We start from the raw sequence: 21785 nt of genomic DNA on the forward strand, positions 1-21785 counted from the left end.
AGATTTGGATTTCAGGAGAAACTATTAATAGAAGGAAGTCCCAGCAACGAGCCAATAAGGGAGTGATGAAATTTTTTGGTGGAGTGGTGCCTGTGAACACAGCAAAGAAGGGCAAATTTGAAAGAACTTGTGAAATCATAATTGCCAGAATGTTTGAGTAATTCCTGGCAATCTTGCCCCTGGGTTTCTGTGCAATGAGCTTTTAAGTTGAAGGTTTCTTTCACCTCAGTAGTATTATGCCAAGACCTCATTTATTTTGTCTAGTGTAAAGTTTAAGTTGCTAATACTCTACTTCAGTCTATAGAAGCCCCCCTGCAAGAATGCAGGGCTTCTAAATATCCGTAGATATAAAATCAGAGAAGTTGGAAAGTTTAATGCTGCTTTCCCTTCTCCCCCAGGGATTGTGTCTGTGCGGGGCAGAAGGAACACTGGAATGCTCCAATGGGGAATGACACAGAAGGTGACAACACTCTATAGTTTGGGGGAAAATATTCATCAGCCTGGCTTTGGATTGAAGGTGTGACAGTGCTGTGACCATGACCTGCCCCCTCTTTATTGGGGAGCTCCCAGAGATGAGGCACAGAACCCTGTCCTAGGGCTGTGGTCAGGGCACTGGACTAGGACAAACACTTTTAAGGACTGACATCCCAGTTCCCATGTAGTATATGCCAGATGTACTGCAACACAAACTCACAATCCACTTGCGTCCACCCCAATGTAAATAGCACACGCTCTTTCCTCGGGCTGTTCTTATGTGTTTTCTCTTTGTAAAAATGTTTTTCACCTAGCAATGGACTACTTTGCCAGATTTCCACCTCTTTTACCTCCCTATTGCCTCTATAAAGTTAGGACAAAAACATTGTAAGTTACTGGGCTTCTAAATTTAATGCACATAAGAATCACTGAGGGAGTTTTTTTTTTTTTGGTCGGTGCTAGCTTTGAACCCACCACCTCCAGTGTATGGGGCCAGTGCCCTACTCCTTTGAGCCACAGGCACCGCCCCAGGAAGCTTTTTTTGAAATGCCTATTCTAGGGCCTGCCCTCAAGAGATAATAACTTAATAATCTGGAATTGGGCTATGGAATCTGCACTGAGCAAGGATCCCATGTGATTCTGGTGTAGGTAGTCCACGGTCCACCTTACCACAGCACAGCTAAGTTGAACCTAGCAACATAATTAATCCATGCCAAAGCCAAACTGATAAATTAACATTTCTCAAGAAACTTTTGAGAGTATGGCCCTATATTTATGTGAGCCTTTGGTACCATTTTTCCTAGGGCATAAGCTAATGCAATGTCATTCTAGGAAAGCCTATGACTTAGTGCATGTTTTTAGCAGGAACAGAATTTTCTCCACAGGGACAGGTATAGCAACATTGATTACATAATATTTCTCCAACCTAGCTTTATTATTAATCATAAAAGTTGAGTCAGGTCCTTTGATGAGTACTCAGGCTGAATACACCCCATAACTCCTTCCTTCTTCCCTGAAAAGGAAAAAAAAATTCAAGTCAACTGATAGAGCAGGCTGCTGAACAAAGGTTCCTATGACCCCAAGCCCATACAAGAGTATCCCGAAGCTTCGGGGTTGTAGAAATCACTTGTTCCTTTGCTCTATAAAGAAGGGGCAAAGAGGTGATCGCTGCTACCCTCAGTCTGAAGTGAGAAAGCTGTGGTTGCCAAAAATTTTACTCTGGAAAGATGTTTGACACCTCGTTATTTGTACAATCCTGCAAACTATGTTCTCACCCCTCACCCTCAGTGTCCTGGCACGCAGAGGGGTTCCCTGGGAGGCATAGTTCCCAGACTTGTTGGCTTTAGGTACTTTAATCCCACCTTCAGTTTCATCTGCAAAAGTCTCACTGAAATCAGACAAGTCCAGGATGTGGGTTACACAGCCTTTTCAAAAAAAATTTTTTATTAAATCATAACTGTGTACATTGATACATTTATGGGGTTCCATGTACTGATTTGATATACATTGAGAAATGCTTACATCAAACTGATTAATACATCCATCATCTCACTTACGTATTTGTTGTGGTAAGACAATTATACTCTTTTCTTAATAGTTTTGAAATGTACTATTGCATTATGCACATTAGGTAAGGTCACCCCAAATACCCGCTTCCTCCAGTCTCCCCTCCTAAACAACTTTTTATGTGCCAATCTCAGCTTTCCTTTCCCAATGCATCTCCAACCCTAACTCATCCCAGGACACTAATCTCTAACTCATGGAAGCTTGGAACTCACATTTTTCAGTTGTCCTTGGGGCCTCACTCTCTGCCCATGACTGGCAACCACTCGCAGTGAAAAGTCAGAGCCCTTGGTGGCCAGAATTTTTATTTGTCTTTGCCTTGTCTTGGCTAGAATTTTTTTTTACTTTTGCTATAGAAAACTTTTTCCTGCCACTTTTCCTGCTATGGCCAGAAAAGTCAGGGATTTCCAGAAAACTCCAAGTGTCTAAAATGCCATGAGCCCAATAATTAGGATGTGGTTGGTTAAGGAATATAAATTCATAAGAACATTGTACTTTTAAAAAATAACCATTGGCTCAATTAAGGATACTCATTAGAAATGATTTAATGCAAATATGTACCCATCTCTAAATCGTATATTCAAATAGTTTGTAATATAGGAGAAACTTAAGTAAATATAAATATCTAAGGACATTTAGATACATTTTTTTTTGTTAAGTTTTCAGCTCTTCTCTAGAATTATTTAGTCCAAGATTGTATTTCCCATATTATAAAACTACCTCTTCACTTGTGCAGCAACTTCTGAGTTATCAACCTTGCCAACTTTGGCCTGTTGAAATGGAGAGAGGTAGATGCTGTTATGGGTGAGAAAGGACTACCCGGCCAATTTAAAAGTGTCCAAATGGAGTCTTTTATTAGCCAGCCGGCAGCTGTCTCTAAATGTTCAGAAAAACTGAGAGAGCAGCACTGACTGGCTCGGAATTGGGGTTTTTATAGGGTTGGCCAATGCAAGCAAGCAAGCAATCAGTTATCAAAACCAACCTTCACAGAAGCAGACTTTGCATTTGCGGTTAGCAGATAAGCAAACAGCTTTTCATAATAGAAGCTCAATAAGTTCTTATTCCATCTCACCATTCCTCCCTCCATCTCCCGCCCCTGGTCTAAGGGGTGATGCAGGGCCACAGAGGCCATCTCATTCCCCACTTCTCATTTTGGGTAATCAAATCGTTTCATCTTCATCTTGACAGATATGTTTGCAGGACCATGAGTTTTACTGCCTGTACCCACCCCCCACTCCACCCACCCACCCCCTTTTTTTTTTTTGGATGTAAGAAGTGAGAGTATTAATAATGCATGATCCTACCAACATCCTAAAAGGAGGAGGAGGGGCCCTGCAAAGGCTGATAGGAGAGTGGTCAGCTAAGGAGATCAATTGAACCAGTTCTTAAACTAAGTTTCCGACTGGTTCCTAGCCTCTTTGCGATCTCCGAGTCTCTTTCTCAACATAGTTAGGCTGTCTTTAATAACTCCAGAATTGTTGGATTCGGGTCCCGCGCGGCGCGCACCCGAGGCGGGGGTCGGGCGGGGAAGCGGCGCCGGCCCGGACCCCCCGCGGGAGTAGGCGACGGGCGTGAATACTAACTAGGTGGCGGAGCCGGCGGCGGACGGAGAGCAGCAGCTGCCGGAAAATGACTGTGATGTTAAAAGATTGTTACTCTTGGAAGGCTGGTTAACATTCATTTCCTAAGAGAAACTTGACCACCATTTGCTCTGGCATGGCGCAAAGCAATCCACAACCTGATATTCAGGTTCTCCATGATCTTCGACAACGTTTCCCTGAAATTCCAGAGAGTGCGGTGTCTCAGTGCATGTTACAGAATAACAACAATCTTGAAGCCTGTTGCCGAGCCCTTTCCCAGGAGAGTAGTAAATACTTACATATGGAATACCACAGTCCAGATGACAGTAGGATGAATAGAAATCGCCTTTTGCATATTAACCTGGGTATCCATTCTCCTAGTAGCTATACCATCCAGGAGATGGAGCTCAATTTAATGGTGGTGGAACACTGGTCCATAGTTCAAGTGATGGACATATGGATCCACAGCATACAGCAGGTAAACAGCTGATATGTTTAGTTCAGGAACCACACTGAGCTCCAGCTGTTGTGGCTGCCACTCCCAACTACAATGCATTTTTTATGAATGAACAGAAGAGAAGTGCAGCTACTCCTTCACAGCCACCTCAACAACCATCTTCCACTCAAACAGGAATGAATCCGTCTGCTATGCAAGGGCCTTCACCACCACCACCGCCACCTCCTTCATACATGCACATACCTCGGTATAGTACAAATCCAATTACTGTTACAGTATCCCAGAACCTCCCTTCTGGACAGACTATACCAAGAGCTTTACAGATTCTTCCACAAATTCCAGGCAATCTCTATGGGTCTCCTGGCTCTATTTATATTAGACAGACATCTCAGAGTTCATCAGGAAGACAGACTCCTCAGAGTACACCATGGCAGTCCTCACCACAGGGCCCAGTGCCTCATTATAGCCAACGTCTTTTATCTGTTTATCCACATCAACAGAACTATCAACCTTCTCAGTATTCTCCCAAACAATAGCAGATCCCACAGTCTGCATACCATTCTCCACCTCCTTCTCAATGTCCTTCACCCTTCAGCTCTCCACAGCATCAAGTGCAACCTTCTCAGTTGGGCCACGTCTTTATGCCACCTAGTCCTTCAACTACTCCACCCCATCCATATCAACAAGGACCTCCTAGCTATCAGAAACAGGGAAGCCACTCAGTAGCCTATCTCCCATACACAACATCAAGCTTACCCAAAGGTTCCATGAAGAAGATAGAAATTACAGTTGAACCTTCTCAAAGACCTGGACAGCAATTACTAGGAGTCCTTCACCCATCAGTAGTCAACCATGTCCACAGAATCAGCACTCACTGTACACAGCCACCACACCACCTTCAAGTTCTACTTCAAGAGGGATATCTACTCAACCAAAACCTCCATTTAGTGTTAATCCTGTGTATATTACGTATACACAGCCAACTGGACCTTCATGCGCTCCTTCACCATCTCCTCGGGTGATACCAAACCCAGCTACAGTTTTTAAAATTACTGTAGGCCGAGCTACAACTGAAAATCTTTTAAATTTAGTGGACCAAGAAGAGCGCTCTGCTGCACCAGAACCTATTCAGCCCATTTCAGTGATACCAGGCTCTGGGGGAGAAAAGGGAAGCCACAAACATCAGAGGAGTTCTAATTCTGGATTAGATGACTATGCCTATACACAAGCCTTGCTGTTACATCAGCAAGCAAGGATGGAGAGGTTAGCAAAGCAATTGAAACTTGAGAAAGAGGAGCTAGAGCACTTGAAGGCTGAAGTTAACGGTATGGAGCATGATCTGATGCAAAGACGGCTCAGAAGAGTCAGCTGCATCCTGCGATCCCCACGCCTGAGGAAATGACAAGATTGAGAAGCATGAACAGACAACTCCAGATTAATGTTGACTGTACACTGAAAGAAGTTGACCTTCTTCAATCTAGAGGAAACTTTGATCCAAAAGCCATGAATAATTTTTATGACCACATAGAACCTGGCCCAGTTGCACCACCCAAGCCATCTAAAAAAGACTCCTCAGACCCCTGCACAATTGAAAGAAAAGCCCGAAGAATTAGTGTAACTTCCAAAGTACAGGCAGACATCCATGATACCCAGACAGCAGCTGTGGATGAGCATCTACCTGGCTCTAAACAGAGTCCTCGGACACAGCCTCGAGATGAAGACTATGAGGGGGCTCCATGGAATTGTGACAGCTGTACCTTTCTCAACCACCCAGCACTAAATCCCTGCGAGCAGTGCGAGATGCCACGGTACACTTGAATTTGGAACAGTCCACACCAGGCTGAGAGTGAAATGTTAAGCACCAACAGAAGAAAAAGAAACTGTGGGAATCTGTTCATCTGCCCAGCCTTTCATTTCTGATTACACAGTGGGGAGGAAGAATGGCACTGTGGCCACTGTGCTCAGGAAAGGGAAAATGGGGAGGTTTCTTTTTTTCCTTTATTAACTTCTGTTGCAGAATGAGAGATAGAAAGCGATACTTAAAACTAGGAAAGGATTCACTCCTGAAAGAAGGTACATAGAGCAGTCAAGAGCTCTTCTGTGGAATCCCAATTGTTAAAGTTACTGCTGAGTAGCTCTTATTTTATAAGCTAGAACTTTCAATCATGGTAATGTTACAGTTTATGCAGACAAACTGTGAATCCCAGAGTAGACTTACCTAGTCGCAGCTCTCTGGAAACCAAGGCTCCCTTATGCTTCTTCCTGTTGCTTCCTTCTAAAGAGAAGGACAGGAAAAAGCACCCAGAATATGATTTTTTTTGGGGGGGGGCAGGTAAAATAAAGGTATTTGTAATTGCAAAAAAAAAATAACTCCAGAATTGTTAATATAGAAGTAGCACATTTCTCTTAGAGTCACACATAATCCTTCTTGCTTTAAGAACAGTAGATCAAGCCCTCTACAGTTCTGAAGGACTACCTCTGCTAAAGAGTCTAGAGAGGTCTCTAATCAGGCAACTGAGTTTTCTAGGTCCTTCAGATCCCAGTCAATTTGTTTGCTGGGCAATTTGAAATTTTCTCCCCTACTACAAGGGCAGACATTTCAACTGCTGCTGGTTCTTGCTATATCTATATAGTACCAGGGAGATGGATTTAGGCACAGTGAACAATACCTGGTGGTGTCAGGGTTGGTGTTATTCATATACTGGAATACCGCATCTGGCTTTTCTAAGAGTGGCCTTCAGGGGGCTCCTACAGATCTCTTTTGGGGGGCTGTGGTATTGGAGCAGGAGAGGGATTACGAGTGGGAGAAGGCATTGCCAGGGGCTGGACTGGTGGGCGTCCAGAAAACAGGACTACATTGGGTCCAATTGGGTTTAGTTCCCTTCTGGGCACAAACTGCTGAATGGTGCATGTTACTCCAGGGTCCAGACATGTGACCCGTAATCTAAATTCCCATGTATGTCCCACAGTCCACCCCTGTTTCTTCTTATGCCCTTGGTAGACTTTTATAACAATGGGATTATAAGTCCTTGGCTGACTACAAGTTGCTGGTCTTTCCCTGGATAGGCTGAGGTGCAGCCCCATTCTGCACTGTGGTATTCAGCTCCCCTGTCACAGTTGTCCTTTCCTATACAAGCATAATATTACTGGTCCTGCAGTCTTTTCTCACATCCGAGGGAGCTGCACCCATAGTAAAAGTCCCTTTGGTGTTACAGGCATCTGCTGGCAAGTGTTTCCAGTTGGGTGGGAACAGGTCACATAGATCAAAGGTGAAAGTGGGCTGTTTGTCTGACTGAACTCTGCTCAATAATTCTCCATTTATGGTCCTAGTCAATTCCCATGTATAGTTTACAGAGATGTGGGGATCTACCACACATTGTCCTCCCCATCTCATGAGGAATGTCAAAATTAGTCCCCATTTAATCTTAGCTTTAGCAGATTCTCAGTTTGCAGAGCTAACCATTTCTCTCCTGGGTCCAGGTATGTTTTCTTGACCTGGGACAGGTAGATTCAGCAGCATTTTCCGCCAACCTTGACAGCAGTGGGGATGATGAGGATTACCAGCAGTGGTCTGTCCCACCAGGCACCCAGAGAGCCAGGTTGGTACTTCCAGACCAGGTCCCTGGGCTGTATGTGGCTTTGCTCCTCCGAAGAGCGAGTTTTTCTTTTGTCTCAATGCACCATCTTTACGTCTCACATACTCGTTGGGAGGAGATCTGTAATGCTTGTAATGACCTGAGGAGAGAATGTGTGTTAAATTTTGCTAGTCTCTCACTTTCCAGGTGAGGGATCAGTGGCAGGGGTTTTCTAAACATTATTTCATATGGGGTGATTCCCTTCACATAAGGAGTGCACTGGATATGGACAAGGGCAAAGGGAAGGAGGTTCACCCAGTTTTCACTAGTCTCTAGTTCTATTTAACAGATCAGGTTAGTGAAACAGCTATGTTTCATTTTATGAGCTGACATTGCAGACAAGGCTGGGATTTAATATAGGTGGGCCACAGTCTCTTTTTTTTTTTTTTTTTTTTTGTAGAGACAGAGTCTCACTGTACCGCCCTCGGTAGAGCGCCGTGGCGTCACACGGCTCACAGCAACCTCTAACCCTTGGGCTTACGTGATTCTCTTGCCTCAGCCTCCCGAGTAGCTGGGACTACAGGCGCCCGCCACAACGCCCGGCTATTTTTTTGTTGCAGTTTGGCCGGGGCTGGGTTTGAACCCGCCACCCTCGGCATATGGGGCCGACGCCCTACTCACTGAGCCACAGGCGCCGCCCGTCTCTTTTTTTTCTTTGAATCATTTTTCTCTTTCTAATTTCTTTCTTCACTAAAGACAAATTATAGAATTAACTTAGTTGCCAAAATAAACTGTACTTTCAATATACTGGGTTTCATTTTTTGCATAAAGTGCAGCAAGAATAATTATTAGTTATCTAGGTTCTCCTTTCCTTTAAAATTGTTTTTGTTGGTGAGGCAGCACCTGTGGCTCAAAGGAGTAGGGCGCCAGCCCCATTATACTGGAGGTGGTAGGTTCAAATCCAGCCCCAGCCAAAAAAAAAACTGCAAAAAAAAAAAGGCTTTGTTGGAACTTTTCATAAGGAATCTCAGGTTAGACTTGAAAGCCTTTTATGAGCCCAGGTTTCATCTCCGCTGTTAGATACCTGTATGCATTGGGTAAATTTCTCTTCTCTTTTATGAACTTCATTTAACCTACACAGACAATTTATAAACATTCTAAACATTTTTAACCTTTGTCTTGCCTTTCGCTTCCAAAACACACCCACTTTCTATAACACAGAATCATAGTTCACTATGAAGTCAGCCATTCCCTTGGCAAAACTGATAATTAGAGGGTTTAAAAGGCTAGAATTTTATTCTTTGATAAAGACTCAGTTTCCCCAACAATTTAAACAACGAAATTATTACATTTTACAAATGAGAGACATTTTATGGAATATAATATTGATACAGGATTTTCCCATTTAGGACTAGACAGGGAATTCCTATTTTTCAGATTCAGGTAAGCTCAGAAATCAAACTTCTATCTTTAGGCATGAACACGTTGCAGGCCATATTCTCTGAGGAATAAAGCAGTCCTAAGCATTTTGAATGCCTCCACCCTGAGAAGGGAGTACATACTCTAATCTCCTCCCCAGACAAAAACTGCAACAAAGACCAAATAACCTTGCTCAAGGTGCAGGGCTGCATTCATTCATTTGTTAGAACATTCATTTAGTTTTTAAAGGTATTTTTCTATTTATTAATCCCTTGGTCAAAATATTTCTCAGGGCTAATTATTCACCCCATAGACAAAGGACCCATGCAGGAGACTTCTGACTCGGGCCTCCTCCCCCTGCCAGTAGCTCTGGCACTCTCCACTCTCTCTGCATGCCCCCTCTATTCAACAAAATTCCAATTTTGTGCCCTGTGGGCTCAATTCCTGAATCCCCAAAACCAAGGACTCACTGAAGAAATTCCAGTAACAAAACCACAACACAGTTACCCTTTCTGATGTCATTTCATTTTTTTCCCCCTAAGTTTCACATGGCCACGTGGCTGCCAAAGACTAGACCTGTGTCCAAGACAGAAAGCAGAAAATGTGGAACTTCCAGTTTCTCTCAGAATAGTTGGGGGCAAAGTTGGAGCAGTGAAAAGGGGGCCACTCACACAATTGTTTCATCCTGTGAAGAGGAGAGTGAAACTCCACCTATCGTTACCCATCTCAGTCAGTCTCCAAGCAGTCACATGCACACATTCCAACCCATTGCTTAACCTGGGCAGCCTTAATTTCCCACTCAAACTGCCACTTAGCCATAGGAGGCAAATCAACACTCCCTTAGGTCCTTTCAGTCATACTATATCCACACACTCTCATACACCTTTTAATAGGCCTGTGGGTGATCTAACACCCCAGAGGTTGATTGGACCCCATTTCCACCATAAAGGGTGTTGACAAACATTTCTGGGAGCCCCTGACAGGCCGATAGGGCTGAGGCTCCCCATTGGATTTCTATGTGTGTGTTTCTAGTGGCATGTGGCTCTACTGACACATGCCTCTGAGTGCCTCTGACAAGCCAATAGCCTGGCAACCCAGGGTCCCTGTCCAAAGTTCCTGCCTCTTTGGCCTTCCCTCAGAGGTCCCTAAGGGCTCTACACAAATCACAACAAACAAATTCAACAAATAGTTATATATCTCCACAGCAATCCACAACAAATAAGTACAACAAAAATACCATCAATAGTTACACTAACATCTGCAGACACTATCCAAAAGTAGATCTTAAAATGGCTGACCTCCGGAGGTGGACTCACAGGTGAATTTAGAGGTGATTGTCAGCCGGTCTCCTGAGGGCTCTGGGTCCTCTGGGGGCCCTGGAATGTTTCCAGGGGGTGCCTCCCCTCAGAGGGCCCACAGCCTGTCCCTCTCCTGGAAGCCACCTATGGACTGGCAGAATTAGGGTCTGGAGGACATGGGCCAAACATAATAAGCATGGGGTAGGGGTGGGGAAAGAGTGACTGACAAAAAGGAAAAGACCGGGAAGGGCTCAGTCAGATGCCTGCCCAGCCATGTCCCTGACAGAAAAACAACTCTATCTTAGCATAGGCTGGATGTATAAATCCTGTGCCAGGTCACCCCAGGGGGTGATTCGCCACTGAGCCGTATGATAGAGTCATGGAACCGGGTGAAGGCCCACTCAGATTCCATAGCCTCGGGCAGTGGAATCACAACTAAAACTCAATCATTCACACATTCATTCACATGTTTATGTGGAATTGGAAAGGGAGGACAGTTTAGAGATCTACTTTATAATAATATCAAAGGAAAAATGAAACCAGAAGATCCAGTCGGCTGCCCCAACATGAGATCTGAAACCAGAAGATCCAGTTGGCACCCTGACACAATCCAGGATCCATCACCAGCCTTATGGCTGCATCCAGCCCCCAGGCAACCCAGACAGATGGACAGACTTACTGGTAAGGGACAGAACCAGAACCAGACGACTTCCTTAAGGTGCCTAGTCAAGTAATTTAGTGGATTGAGGAGGGGAACGGGGTTGGTCTCCCATCTGGGGCTGAGGAATGTCTCTCAGTGGCCATCCCCTACCAGGGGTCCTCAAACTATGGCCCGCAGGGCACATGAGGCAGTGTGATTGTATTTGTTTGCATTTTGTTTTTTTTTTTTACTTCAAAATAAGATACGTGCAGTGTGCATAGGAATTTGTTCATAGTTTTTTTTTAAACTATAGTCTGGCCCTCCAGCGGTCTGAGGGACAGTGAACTGGCCCCCTGTTTAAAAAGTTTGAGGACCCCTGCAACGGAGATTGGCCCATGTACCTAGCCACAACTGGTGGTCCTAACCTAGACCTAGCCATCGCGCTGGGGCCTCCAAATGTTATGCGCAAGAAAGGACTACATGGCCGATTTAAAAGTGTCTAAATGGAGTCTTTTATTAGCTGACTGGCAGCTGTGTCTACAATCTCAGAAAAACTGAGAGAGTAGCACTGACTGGCTCAGAATTGGGGTTTTAATAGAGTTGTCTGATGCGAGCAAGCAAGGAAGCAAGCGAACAAACAAGCAAACAATCAGTTATCATAACTGACCTTCAAAGAAGCAGATTTTGCATCTGCAGTTAGCAAATAAGCAAACAACTTTTCATAATACAAGCTCAGTAAGTTCTTATTCCATCTCCCCATTTTTCCCTCCATCTCCCGCCCCTGTCTAAGGGGTAGTGCAGGACCATGGCAGCCATCTCAGTGCCTAAGGAACTATGGAGGTAGAATAGACACTTGTGGTTTAACAAAGTCAGAACGAGTTTTCAAATCAAATGAAGGCCAGCTTTACATGTAAAAAGGTGAGGTTATCCCCTAACCCGTGTCATTCAAAGATGCTGAAAACAAGCTTACTTCCCAAAATGTATTTGATCACCTTATGCCTAAAATTCAAATACCCATAAGATTTTTTTCTTTGCACCATGTTGTGATTCCTTACGGATTCTTTTGTAAGAATTCATTTTAATAGATGAATAGGTAAAATGAGTACCTTAACACCAAAGAGATGAGGAAAGGGGTTGAAACCTGAGCGCCTCACAATGCTGGCTTTAGCAATCCCTAAAAACATACAGCCTGCTTGTAAGTCTGGAATTGAATGCCTTTACCCATAGAAGAATTATATACAGATGGTCTCTGACTTACAATGGTTCAACTTGGATTTTTCAACTTTATAGTGAATTTATCAGCATATTAAATGCATTTTTGACTTACGATATTTTCAACTTGAAATGGGTTTATTAGGAAATAGCCCCATCGTAAGCTCAGATGCATCTGAATTTATGATAATTCAACTCCCGATTTTTTGACTTTACAATGGATTTATTGGAGTATTAAGTTCATATTCAATCTATGGTATTTTTTACTTATGATGGTTTTACCTGGACATAAGCCCATCATAAGTAAACAGCATCTGCATACGTAGCAATATTGTTCTTGGAGGCAAGGAAAGACAAATGTAACAACTACTTACCATTTCCTGCCATATGCCAAGACTTCCTTGGCAGGATAACTGAAATTTGTGGGCTATTTCTCCTTTCTCTTGTATTCTTGGGCCTTAGCAGGGGAAAAGGCACTTAATACTTAGTACACAGACCCATGCATATCTAGTCAGTTTATCTTCAAAAAAGCCATTTAAAAAATTAAATATGAAATAAAACTTTTAGTTGGATTTTTTTCCCACAAGTAATGTAACGACTAGCTATCTGTAAGGAAAAACATGAGCAACTTAAATCTCCCAGCCCTCACATCATACATACCACACATAAAAATAATTTCAGATGGGTCATACATTTAAAGAATCTAAAACCATGAAGCATCAAAAAGAAAATATAGAAAAATATATTCCTGAACCCTAGGGAAAATTTTTTTTTTTGAGACAGAGCCTCAAGCTGTGGCCCTGGGTAAAGTACTGTGGCATCACAGCTCACAGCAACCTCCAATTCCTGGGCTTAAGTGATTGTCTTGCTTTCAGCCTCCCAAGTAGCTGGGACCACAGGCACCCACCACAATGCTGGGCTATTTTTTGGTTGTAGTTCTCATTGTTGTTTGGCAGGCCCAGGCTGGATTTGAACCTGCCTGCTCTGGTGTATGTGGCTGGCACCTTAGCCACTTGAGCTACAGGCACCAAGCCAGGGAAAATGTTTTTAAAACATGTTATAGGCAATAAACATGAAAAAAAAAAAAAAAAGAACTTCATCAAAATTAGAAACTTCCCCTCATCAGAAATACCCATTAGGAAAGTAAAAAAAAAAAAAAGGGGGGGGGTGGGGGAGCTCTGAGTGTGGAGTCATAATGACAAACCCAGCAGCAAGACAGATCAGCATATGAGGCAATAGATTGGGAAATCCTTGTTAAGGAGTTGTCCCTCTATCTCCATAGGGTCCCTCCCATTTCTCTGCCAGTTGTTCCAGTCCTTGTTGTTCTCAGGCTTTAAGCAACACTCAGTCTCGTGGTTTAAACAGGTGGAGAGGCACTTCCTACTGGGGTGGGGACCTGAAAGAGCAAACTCACGCATAGTGGCTAGTATTTGATTTATTTGCTTGACATATTGCTTTACTCTGCTTTCCTTACTCATGGTTATACACATATCATCAGACTTACCTCGGGGCACTAGAAGGGTCTCATATAAACTATTTCATAGGGGTTTAACTCAAGCCTGCTTCTGGGGACTACCATGGTGGCATTCCTGTGAAAATTAAAAAGTCCGCTGACCAAGTTCCTACTGTCAATCCTACCTAAGGCTCCCGTGGGGATGTTTGGATTGAAGCTACTAGAAAGACATGGCACCCCAGGACCCCTCTCCGTCACCCAGTTCCTCTGCTCTAGCATTATACACTTTAAAGGCGGTGTCAACAAGCTGTGAGGGATTCATGCCAATTGCCCCTTCCCATGCTGGAGTTCAGCATTTTGCCCAGTGAAAGTGATATTAACCATGTGCAAAGTTTCAGGGGCCTCTGGACACACATTTGTATATTTCCAATATGCCTGATATGTGCATTCCAAAAAATTTAGAGAGCACTTCATTAGCTTTTTGTTGTAAGTCATGGACCTTGTTTAAACTCTTCTGTCAAGGCATTCTCCATTCAGAGGCCTGCTCCAATACACTTTTGGTAATAATTTGTCCTCACACTGAATCTGCTTTAGGATCCCAATTCGTGTAAATCTAATAATACCCTGCTGTCTGTCCTTGCACATTCAAATTCCCTAGCTGATGTTACCAAACTGAAAATTGCCCTGCCCCAGCTATAGGTTCCCTCTTGCCAAATTGAGCTTCCTGCCAGGTCTTGGAAGGAGAGACCATTCCTAGTCCCAAGTCCTAACCCACTGGACACAGCACTGAAGAACTGGTACCAGTCATGCCCTCCCCAACCAGAGGCTCTTCCATCAGCTGTGGCAGGTGGGAGGGAGCAGGTTCTTCAAGATTTGGATTGAAAGGTTCATGAGATCCTCCTCAAACTCCAGTACGTACCCTGACCAAGCAGTATTACAATAAAACACACCCTTTTGTACCTTCATATTAATCCACATAATACTCAGTGTGACCTTCCCTGCCACTTGTACGAAAAAAATCCACTAATGCCAAGTATTTAGCAAATTCAGTCAATTTTCTGCAGATTAGGAGTCACAGAAAGGACCTCAGCCCCAGAGTCCGGGCTGGCCCTCCTGCCATCCTGCTGGCTACACTGTTTCTTCCTACTCCATAAACAAAACAGAAACTCTGCTTTTCTGAAGCCAAGACTACAGCCAACACCTGGGTTACAAATTACCAGCTTCTACACATTTTTGATGGCCAGAGAGTATTGAGTGTTGAGAATATAGGAGGAGAAAACAGACAGTTATTTGGTGTTTTCCTGATACACTAGCCTTCACATTGCTTCCATTTTTATCCTCCTACAGCACAAACGGTTTCTGTATAGCACAAAATGTCCAGTGACCTCCGTTACCTGATAATGAAAGTGTAAAAAACTTATTATTATTATTTTTTTTTTTGAGACTTATTCTGTGGCCCTGGGTAGAGTGCCAAGGCATCATCGTAACTAACCTCATAATTCCTGGGCTCAAGTGATTCTCTTGCCCCAGCCTCTTGAGTAGCTGACACTACAGGTTTCCACCATAATGCCCAGCTATTTTTTCTATTTTTAGTAGAGATAGGGTCTCACTCTTGCTCAGGCTGATCTCCAACTCTTGAACTCAAGCAATCCACTTCCTTCAGCCTCCCAGAGTGCTAGAATTACAGGCGTGAGCCATTGTGCCTGGTGTAAAAACCTTTCATCTGTCATCCATGACCTGTCCTCATCAACCTCTTGCTTTCCCCCTTCACTACAAGGATAGCCAGGAGGAGTAACTGTGTCCTCTCCTGGGCACACAAATGGGGTCTTCACAACCATTTTTAAAGCAATGTGTTGGTGCCGTGGGAGTTAAGACTCTAATGAAAAACATCAGAGAAAGTGGTTGTATAAAAGCAAGACCAATGGATATATAAAGAAGGCATTCAAAAGATAGTGCTGTTTCAGCTTAAGAGCAAGAGCAAGAGTGTCTCTACAACAAAGAACAAAAACTAGCCAGGCTTGCTGGTGCACCTGTAATCCCAGCTACTTGGAAGGATGAGGCAGGACAATCCCTTGAGCCCAGGAATTTTAGGTTGCCATGAGGTAGGCTGACACCCTGGCACTCTAACCCAGGCAAGAGAGCAAGACCCTGTCTCAATTTTCAAAACAAGATAACACTTTTAAATTCTAGCTTTTGGGGGGTATAACTTACATACAAAAGTCCACCCACTTGAAGTGTGCAATTGGATGAATTTTGTAATTGTATACTGTTTGTGTAACCACTACCACAATCCCAATACGCAGCAGTTTCATCTCCTTAAGATGATTCCTGGAGCCCCTTTGCAGTCCATTCCTCCCCTAACCCCAGCCTCCTCTGGTATCCTTTTTATCCTTTATAACTTTGCCTCTCCTGGGGTTTTATATAAATGGAATCATGTAGTCCATATTCTTTTGCGTTTAACTTCTTTCACTTGACTTTTCACTTTGACTTGTTTTGGAGATTCACCTATGTTATTTAACATATTATTATTTTGTCCCTTTTTATTGTTAAGTATTATTCTATACCATGGATAAGCCACAATAGTTTTGCTATTCACCAATGGATGGACATTTGCATCATTTCCAGTTCTGAACTAATATGAATAATGCAACTATAACCATTTGTATGGACACATATTTTCATTTCTCGTGGGTAAATACTTAGGAATGGGAACAGTGGGTTGCATGATATGTGAATATATCCCAACTTCCATCCTGGCAACCACTATTTGGGAAAGTCCAGAGTCCCAGACCATTAACAAAAGCTGGAGACTAGCCCAAATTCTCAGTATCTTCATGCTTCAAGAGCTCTAAGCCAACAGTAAAATAAAAGGCAACCAACCCATAGTGAAGCCCAGTAACTCAGCCATGAATGAGAAAGTTCTGTAAAAGATAACTTCTCTAAGGGGAAAGAGGAGAGGGAGGGGAGGGGAGGGGGGAGCATGGGTGGAGGGAGGGTAATTGGTGGGACCACACCTATGGTGCATTTTACAAGGGTACATGTTAAATCTGCTAAGGGTAGAATATAAATAGCTTACACAATAACTAAGAAAATGCAGTGAAGGCTATGTTATCCAGTTTGATGAAAGTATTTCAAATTGTATATAAAACCAGCACATTGTACCCCACAATTGCATTAATGTACACGGCTATGATTTAATTTAAAAAAAAAAAAAGACAACTGCTCTGGAAGACGAGATCACATATAAGAAATATGAAACATAAGAGGATGTCTAGCTCCATACAGATAGCCTGAATAACTCATCCCAGAACAAAACCCTAAAAGAAATCTTCAGGTATTTTAAAAATGGCCTGGCAAAGTGGTTCATGCCTGTAATCCTAGCATTCTGGAAGGCCAAGATGGGAAGATCTCTTGAGCTTAGGCATTCAAGACCAGTCTGAGAAAGAGCAAGACCACGTCTCTAAAAAAAAAAAAAGTAACTTGGCACTGTGGCAGGCACCTGTAGTCCTAGCTACCAGGGAGGTTGAGACAAGGGAATCATTTTTAGCCCAGGAGTTTGAGTTTGCTGTGAGCTATGATGCCATAGTACTCTACAGAGAGCAACAGAGTAAGACTCTGTCTCAAAAAAAAAAGTACTTTAAAAATAAATTTGTATTTAAATAATTGTATGTTTTGTTGTTTTTTTTTTTTTGTAGAGACAGAGTCTTACTCTATGGCCCTTGGTAGAGTGCCGTGGCATCACACAGCTCACAGCAACCTCCAGCTCCTGGGCTTAAGTGATTCTCTTGCCTCAGCCTCCCGAGTAGCTGGGACTACAGGTGCCCGCCACAGCACCCGGCTATTTTTTTGTTGCAGTTTGGCCGGGGCTGGGTTTGAACCTGCCACCCTCGGCGTATGGGGCCGGAGCCCTACTCACTGAGCCACAGGCACCGCCCAATAATTGTATGTTTAATTGATTTGATTATTAATAAAATTTATATCAATTATTAATTAATTATTCATTATTAATTAACCCAGAGATGTTAATTGGTGTGCTTTTCTTTCCTGCAATGTCCTCATGTTTGACTCTTCTCCTGCCAGTCGGAGGCATCCATACTACCTTGAGAAAAACTAGGATTTTATAGTAGGAATACGAAAGACAAAATATTTGCTCTAGGGACATTTTTACTTCTAAAATAAATTACTGAGAATAAAGAGGGATGACCACAGGGTAACACAGCATAGACCCTAGAAAGAGAATAGGAAACATGCTTTGCTTACCGTATACCCCACCACTGGAGAGAGAGAATCAAGACGGTCTGGACTAAGAGGTAAGCAGAGAGATAGAAATGGTCCATGGCCTTGAAAAAGTTGGGGGCCTGAATATGAGAGGCCCTGTCTTAAAAAAGACATAAAGCCTAGTTTCTAAGGATCATGTCTGTGAGCCAGGATTCCCGATCTAGAGACAATGGACCTGATGGGATGGAGCCCAAAGGCGTCATTGAGAGTAACTGGAATGAGATTGTTGACAGCGTCGATGACATGAATCTCTCGGAGTCCCTCCTCCATGGTATCTACACCTATGGTTTTGAGAAGCCCTCTGCCATCCAGCAGCGAGCCATTCTTCCTTGTATCAAGGGTTATGATGTGATCATTCAAGGCCAATCTGGGACTGGGAAAACAGCCACATTTGCTATCTCGATTTTGCAGCAGATTGAATTGGATCTAAAGGCCACTCAGGCCTTAGTCTTAGCACTCACTCGAGAATTGGCTCAGCAGATACGGAAGGTGGTCATGGCATTAGGAGATTACATGGGTGCCTCCTGTCATGCCTGCATTGGGGGCACCAATGTTCATGCTGAAGTGCAAAAACTGCAAATGGAAGCTCCCCATATCATTGTGGGTACCCCTGGCCGAGTGTTTGATATGCTTAACCGGAGATACCTGTCTCCCAAATACATCAAGATGTTTGTACTGGATGAAGCTGATGAAATGTTAAGCCGTGGATTTAAGGACCAGATCTATGACATATTCCAAAAGCTCAACAGCAACACCCAGGTGGTTTTGCTGTCAGCTACAATGCCTTCTGATGCGCTTGAGGTGACCAAGAAGTTCATGAGGGACCCTATTCGGATTCTTGTCAAGAAGGAAGAGTTGACCCTGGAGGGTATTCGCCAATTCTACATCAATGTGGAACGAGAGGAGTGGAAGCTGGACACACTGTGTGACTTGTATGAAACCCTGACCATCACCCAGGCAGTCATCTTCATCAACACCTGGAGGAAGTTGATTGGCTCACTGAGAAGATGCATGCCCGAGATTTCACTGTGTCTGCCATGCATGGAGATATGGACCAAAAGGAACGAGATGTGATCATGAGAGAGTTCCATTCTGGCTCAAGCCGAGTATTGATTACCACTGACCTGCTGGCCAGAGGCATAGATGTGCAACAGGTTTCTTTAGTCATCAACTATGATCTTCCTACCAACAGAGAAAACCACAGAATTGGTCGTGGTGGACGCTTTGGCCGTAAGGGTGTGGCTATCAACATGGTGACAGAAGAAGATAAGAGGACTCTTAGAGACATCGAGACCTTCTACAACACCTCCATCGAGGAGATGCCCCTCAACATTGCAGACCTCATCTGAGAGGGGCTGTCCTAATACCTAGCCCCAGCCAGGGTTCAATCTTGGGGGGCTGAGGAGTAGCAGGAGGGGGGAGGGAAGGGAGCCAAGGAATGGACATCTTGTCATTTTTTTCTTTGAATAAATGTCACTTTTTGAAGCAAAAAAAAAAAAGAGACATAAAGATGGGGTGGTGCCTGTGCTCAGTGGGTAGGGCACCAGCCCCATATACCGAGGGTGGAAGGTTCAAACCCAGCCCTGGCGTTTGGCAAAAAAAATAGCCAGACGTTGTGGCAGGTGCCTGTAGTCCCAGTTACTCAGGAGGCTGAGGCAAGAGAATCGCCTAAGCCCAGGAGACGGAGGTTGCTGTGAGTTGTGTGACTCCATGGCACTCTACTGAGGGCAATAAAGTGAGACTCTGTCTCTAAATTTAAAAAAAGAAAAGGACACAAAGATGAATAGAACCAGCTGTTGGGATTAGCCAGAGAAGGTGGCCTAGGAAGGCTGAGCCTATGTCTTCAGGTAACTTGTGGCCATTTTGGGTGGTTTTTTTTAGTTTTTGTTTTTTGTTGTTGTTTTGAGACAGCATCTCACTTTGTCACCTTGGTAGAGTGTTAGTGGCATCCCAGCTCACAGCAACCTCAAACTCTTGGGCTTAGGTGATTCTCTTGCCTCAGTCTGCCAAGTAGCTAGGACTATATGTGCCTGCCACAACACCCAGCTATTTTTAGAGACAGGGTCTTGAACTCCTGAGCTCAAATGGTCCACCTACCTCGGCCTCCCAGAGTGTTAGGATTACAGGCATGAGCCACTGTGCCCAGCCTTTTTTTTTTTTTTAAGACAGAGTCTCACTTTGTTGCCAGAGTAGAGTGCCATGGTGTTATAGCTCACAACAACCAGAAGGTCAAACTCCTGGGCTCAAGTGATCCTCTTCCCTCAACCTCCAAAAGAGGTGCGCCACCATGGCCAGTTAATTTTCCATTTTTAATAGAGACAGGGTCTCATTCTTGCTCAGGCTGGTCTTGAACTCTTGAGCTCAAGCAATCCACCCAACTCGGCCTCCCAGAGTGCTAGGATTACAGGCATGAGCCACCGTACCTGGCTGACTTGTGACCTCTTGAGTGAGTGCCTTGTCATCCACATTTGCTGTTTTTCTCAATTGCCAGGTGAAGGCATTTAATAAGACATAGCTGTGCAGTGGCCCTAGAGTAGTCAGTAGAGCACTTACCCATCACCAAGAACTTGCCAAGCACCTGTCAAGTACCAGCGAGGGAAGAAGCACCTGTATAACATGTAGCAATGTAAAACAATCTCCAAAATATATTAGGGGTCAAGCAAAGAGTATGGTAACTGAAGTAGTAGAGTTACAGTTACATAAAAGGAAAACACATCTGCTTGTATATGCATGTGTGTGTTCAGCTAATCATTCATTTGTATGTGTAAAGAATGTCTCTAAAAAATATACAAGAAGCTGGTGCCAGTAATTGTCTCTGGAGAGTAGAAGGGTGGCCGAGGAATTGGGTGGATGAAGAAATCCTTACATTGCAAGTTCTTTGGTTCTGCTGAACATTTTTATTATGTATATGGATTATTCCTTCCCAAAATTGAAAAAATATCAATGAAGAGCCACACAACATGGCAATTTTGTTTGTAGATAAGTTGCCTGCTAAAGCCCTGACACATGGTGCAAAAAATACACCATTGTTTATAAGGGGGAAGCAATAGAAACAACCAAAATCTTCATCAGTTGGGGAATGAATGTGTAAAGTACAGAATAGCACAAACCATGTGGCAGTCAGCTAGAATGCCACAGAGATAGATCTAGCATAGAACGGCACAGGGCAGTTAAAGGAAATGAACTGGATTAAGTTCCCTTCTGTGTATCAGGACTCAAAAACGGATGGAGCAGAAAAAAAACATAATGTAAAATGTATGCTTTTCATACAATTTGAGGAAAAATGTTAAGAACACACTAAGTAAAAGTATAAAAATGGGCTAGAAGGATACCAGACTCACAATGTAATTTACTTCTGTGCGAGAAAGGTTGGGGTGGGGTGAGGAGTTTCCTCCAAACCTATAATATGTATTTTATTTCTTAAAAACAACTATAAAAAAAATAAAAAGGCCAGGCACAGTGGCTAACACCTTTAATTCCAGCACTGTGGGAGGGTAAAACAGGAGGATTGCTTGAAGCCAGGAATTAGAGACCAGCCTGGGCAACATAGGGAGACCTCGCTCTATAAAAATAGTAAGAAGGCTTCTTTGCCTTTTCTTTGTCACCACAATGGGGGACAGTTTGCTGTCTATGGTGAACGTATCTTGCTCTTACTCTGCAAATCTTTCTCTTTCTCAATAAAACTTGTTTATATCTTGCCTTAAAAAAAGAGAAGAAGAAAAATTATCCAGGCTCAGTTGGGCATGCCTATAGTCCCAGGCTGAGATGGGAAGATACCTTGAACCCAGAAGTTTGAGGCTGCAGTGAGCTGTGATCACGCCACTGCACTCCAGCCT

The 21785-nt window shown here is 43.5% G+C and overlaps 1 protein-coding gene and 1 pseudogene across 1 annotated transcript; both read left to right on the top strand.

The window, feature by feature from the left end:
• The first annotated feature begins 3434 nt into the window (after nt 1-3434).
• Nucleotides 3435-5892, top strand: LOC128567800 (TGF-beta-activated kinase 1 and MAP3K7-binding protein 3-like; annotated as a pseudogene).
• Nucleotides 5893-18067: 12175 nt separating this feature from the next.
• LOC128567803 (eukaryotic initiation factor 4A-I-like) lies at nt 18068-19440 on the top strand. Its single transcript, XM_053565318.1, is given in 2 exon segments — nt 18068-18934; nt 18937-19440. Coding segments are annotated over 2 exon segments (1212 nt in total). The 5' UTR covers nt 18068-18084; the 3' UTR covers nt 19299-19440.
• Nucleotides 19441-21785: the final 2345 nt, after the last annotated feature.

Source organism: Nycticebus coucang, chromosome 16 (assembly GCF_027406575.1).
Source record: "Nycticebus coucang isolate mNycCou1 chromosome 16, mNycCou1.pri, whole genome shotgun sequence".
Lineage (NCBI taxonomy): Eukaryota > Metazoa > Chordata > Mammalia > Primates > Lorisidae > Nycticebus > Nycticebus coucang.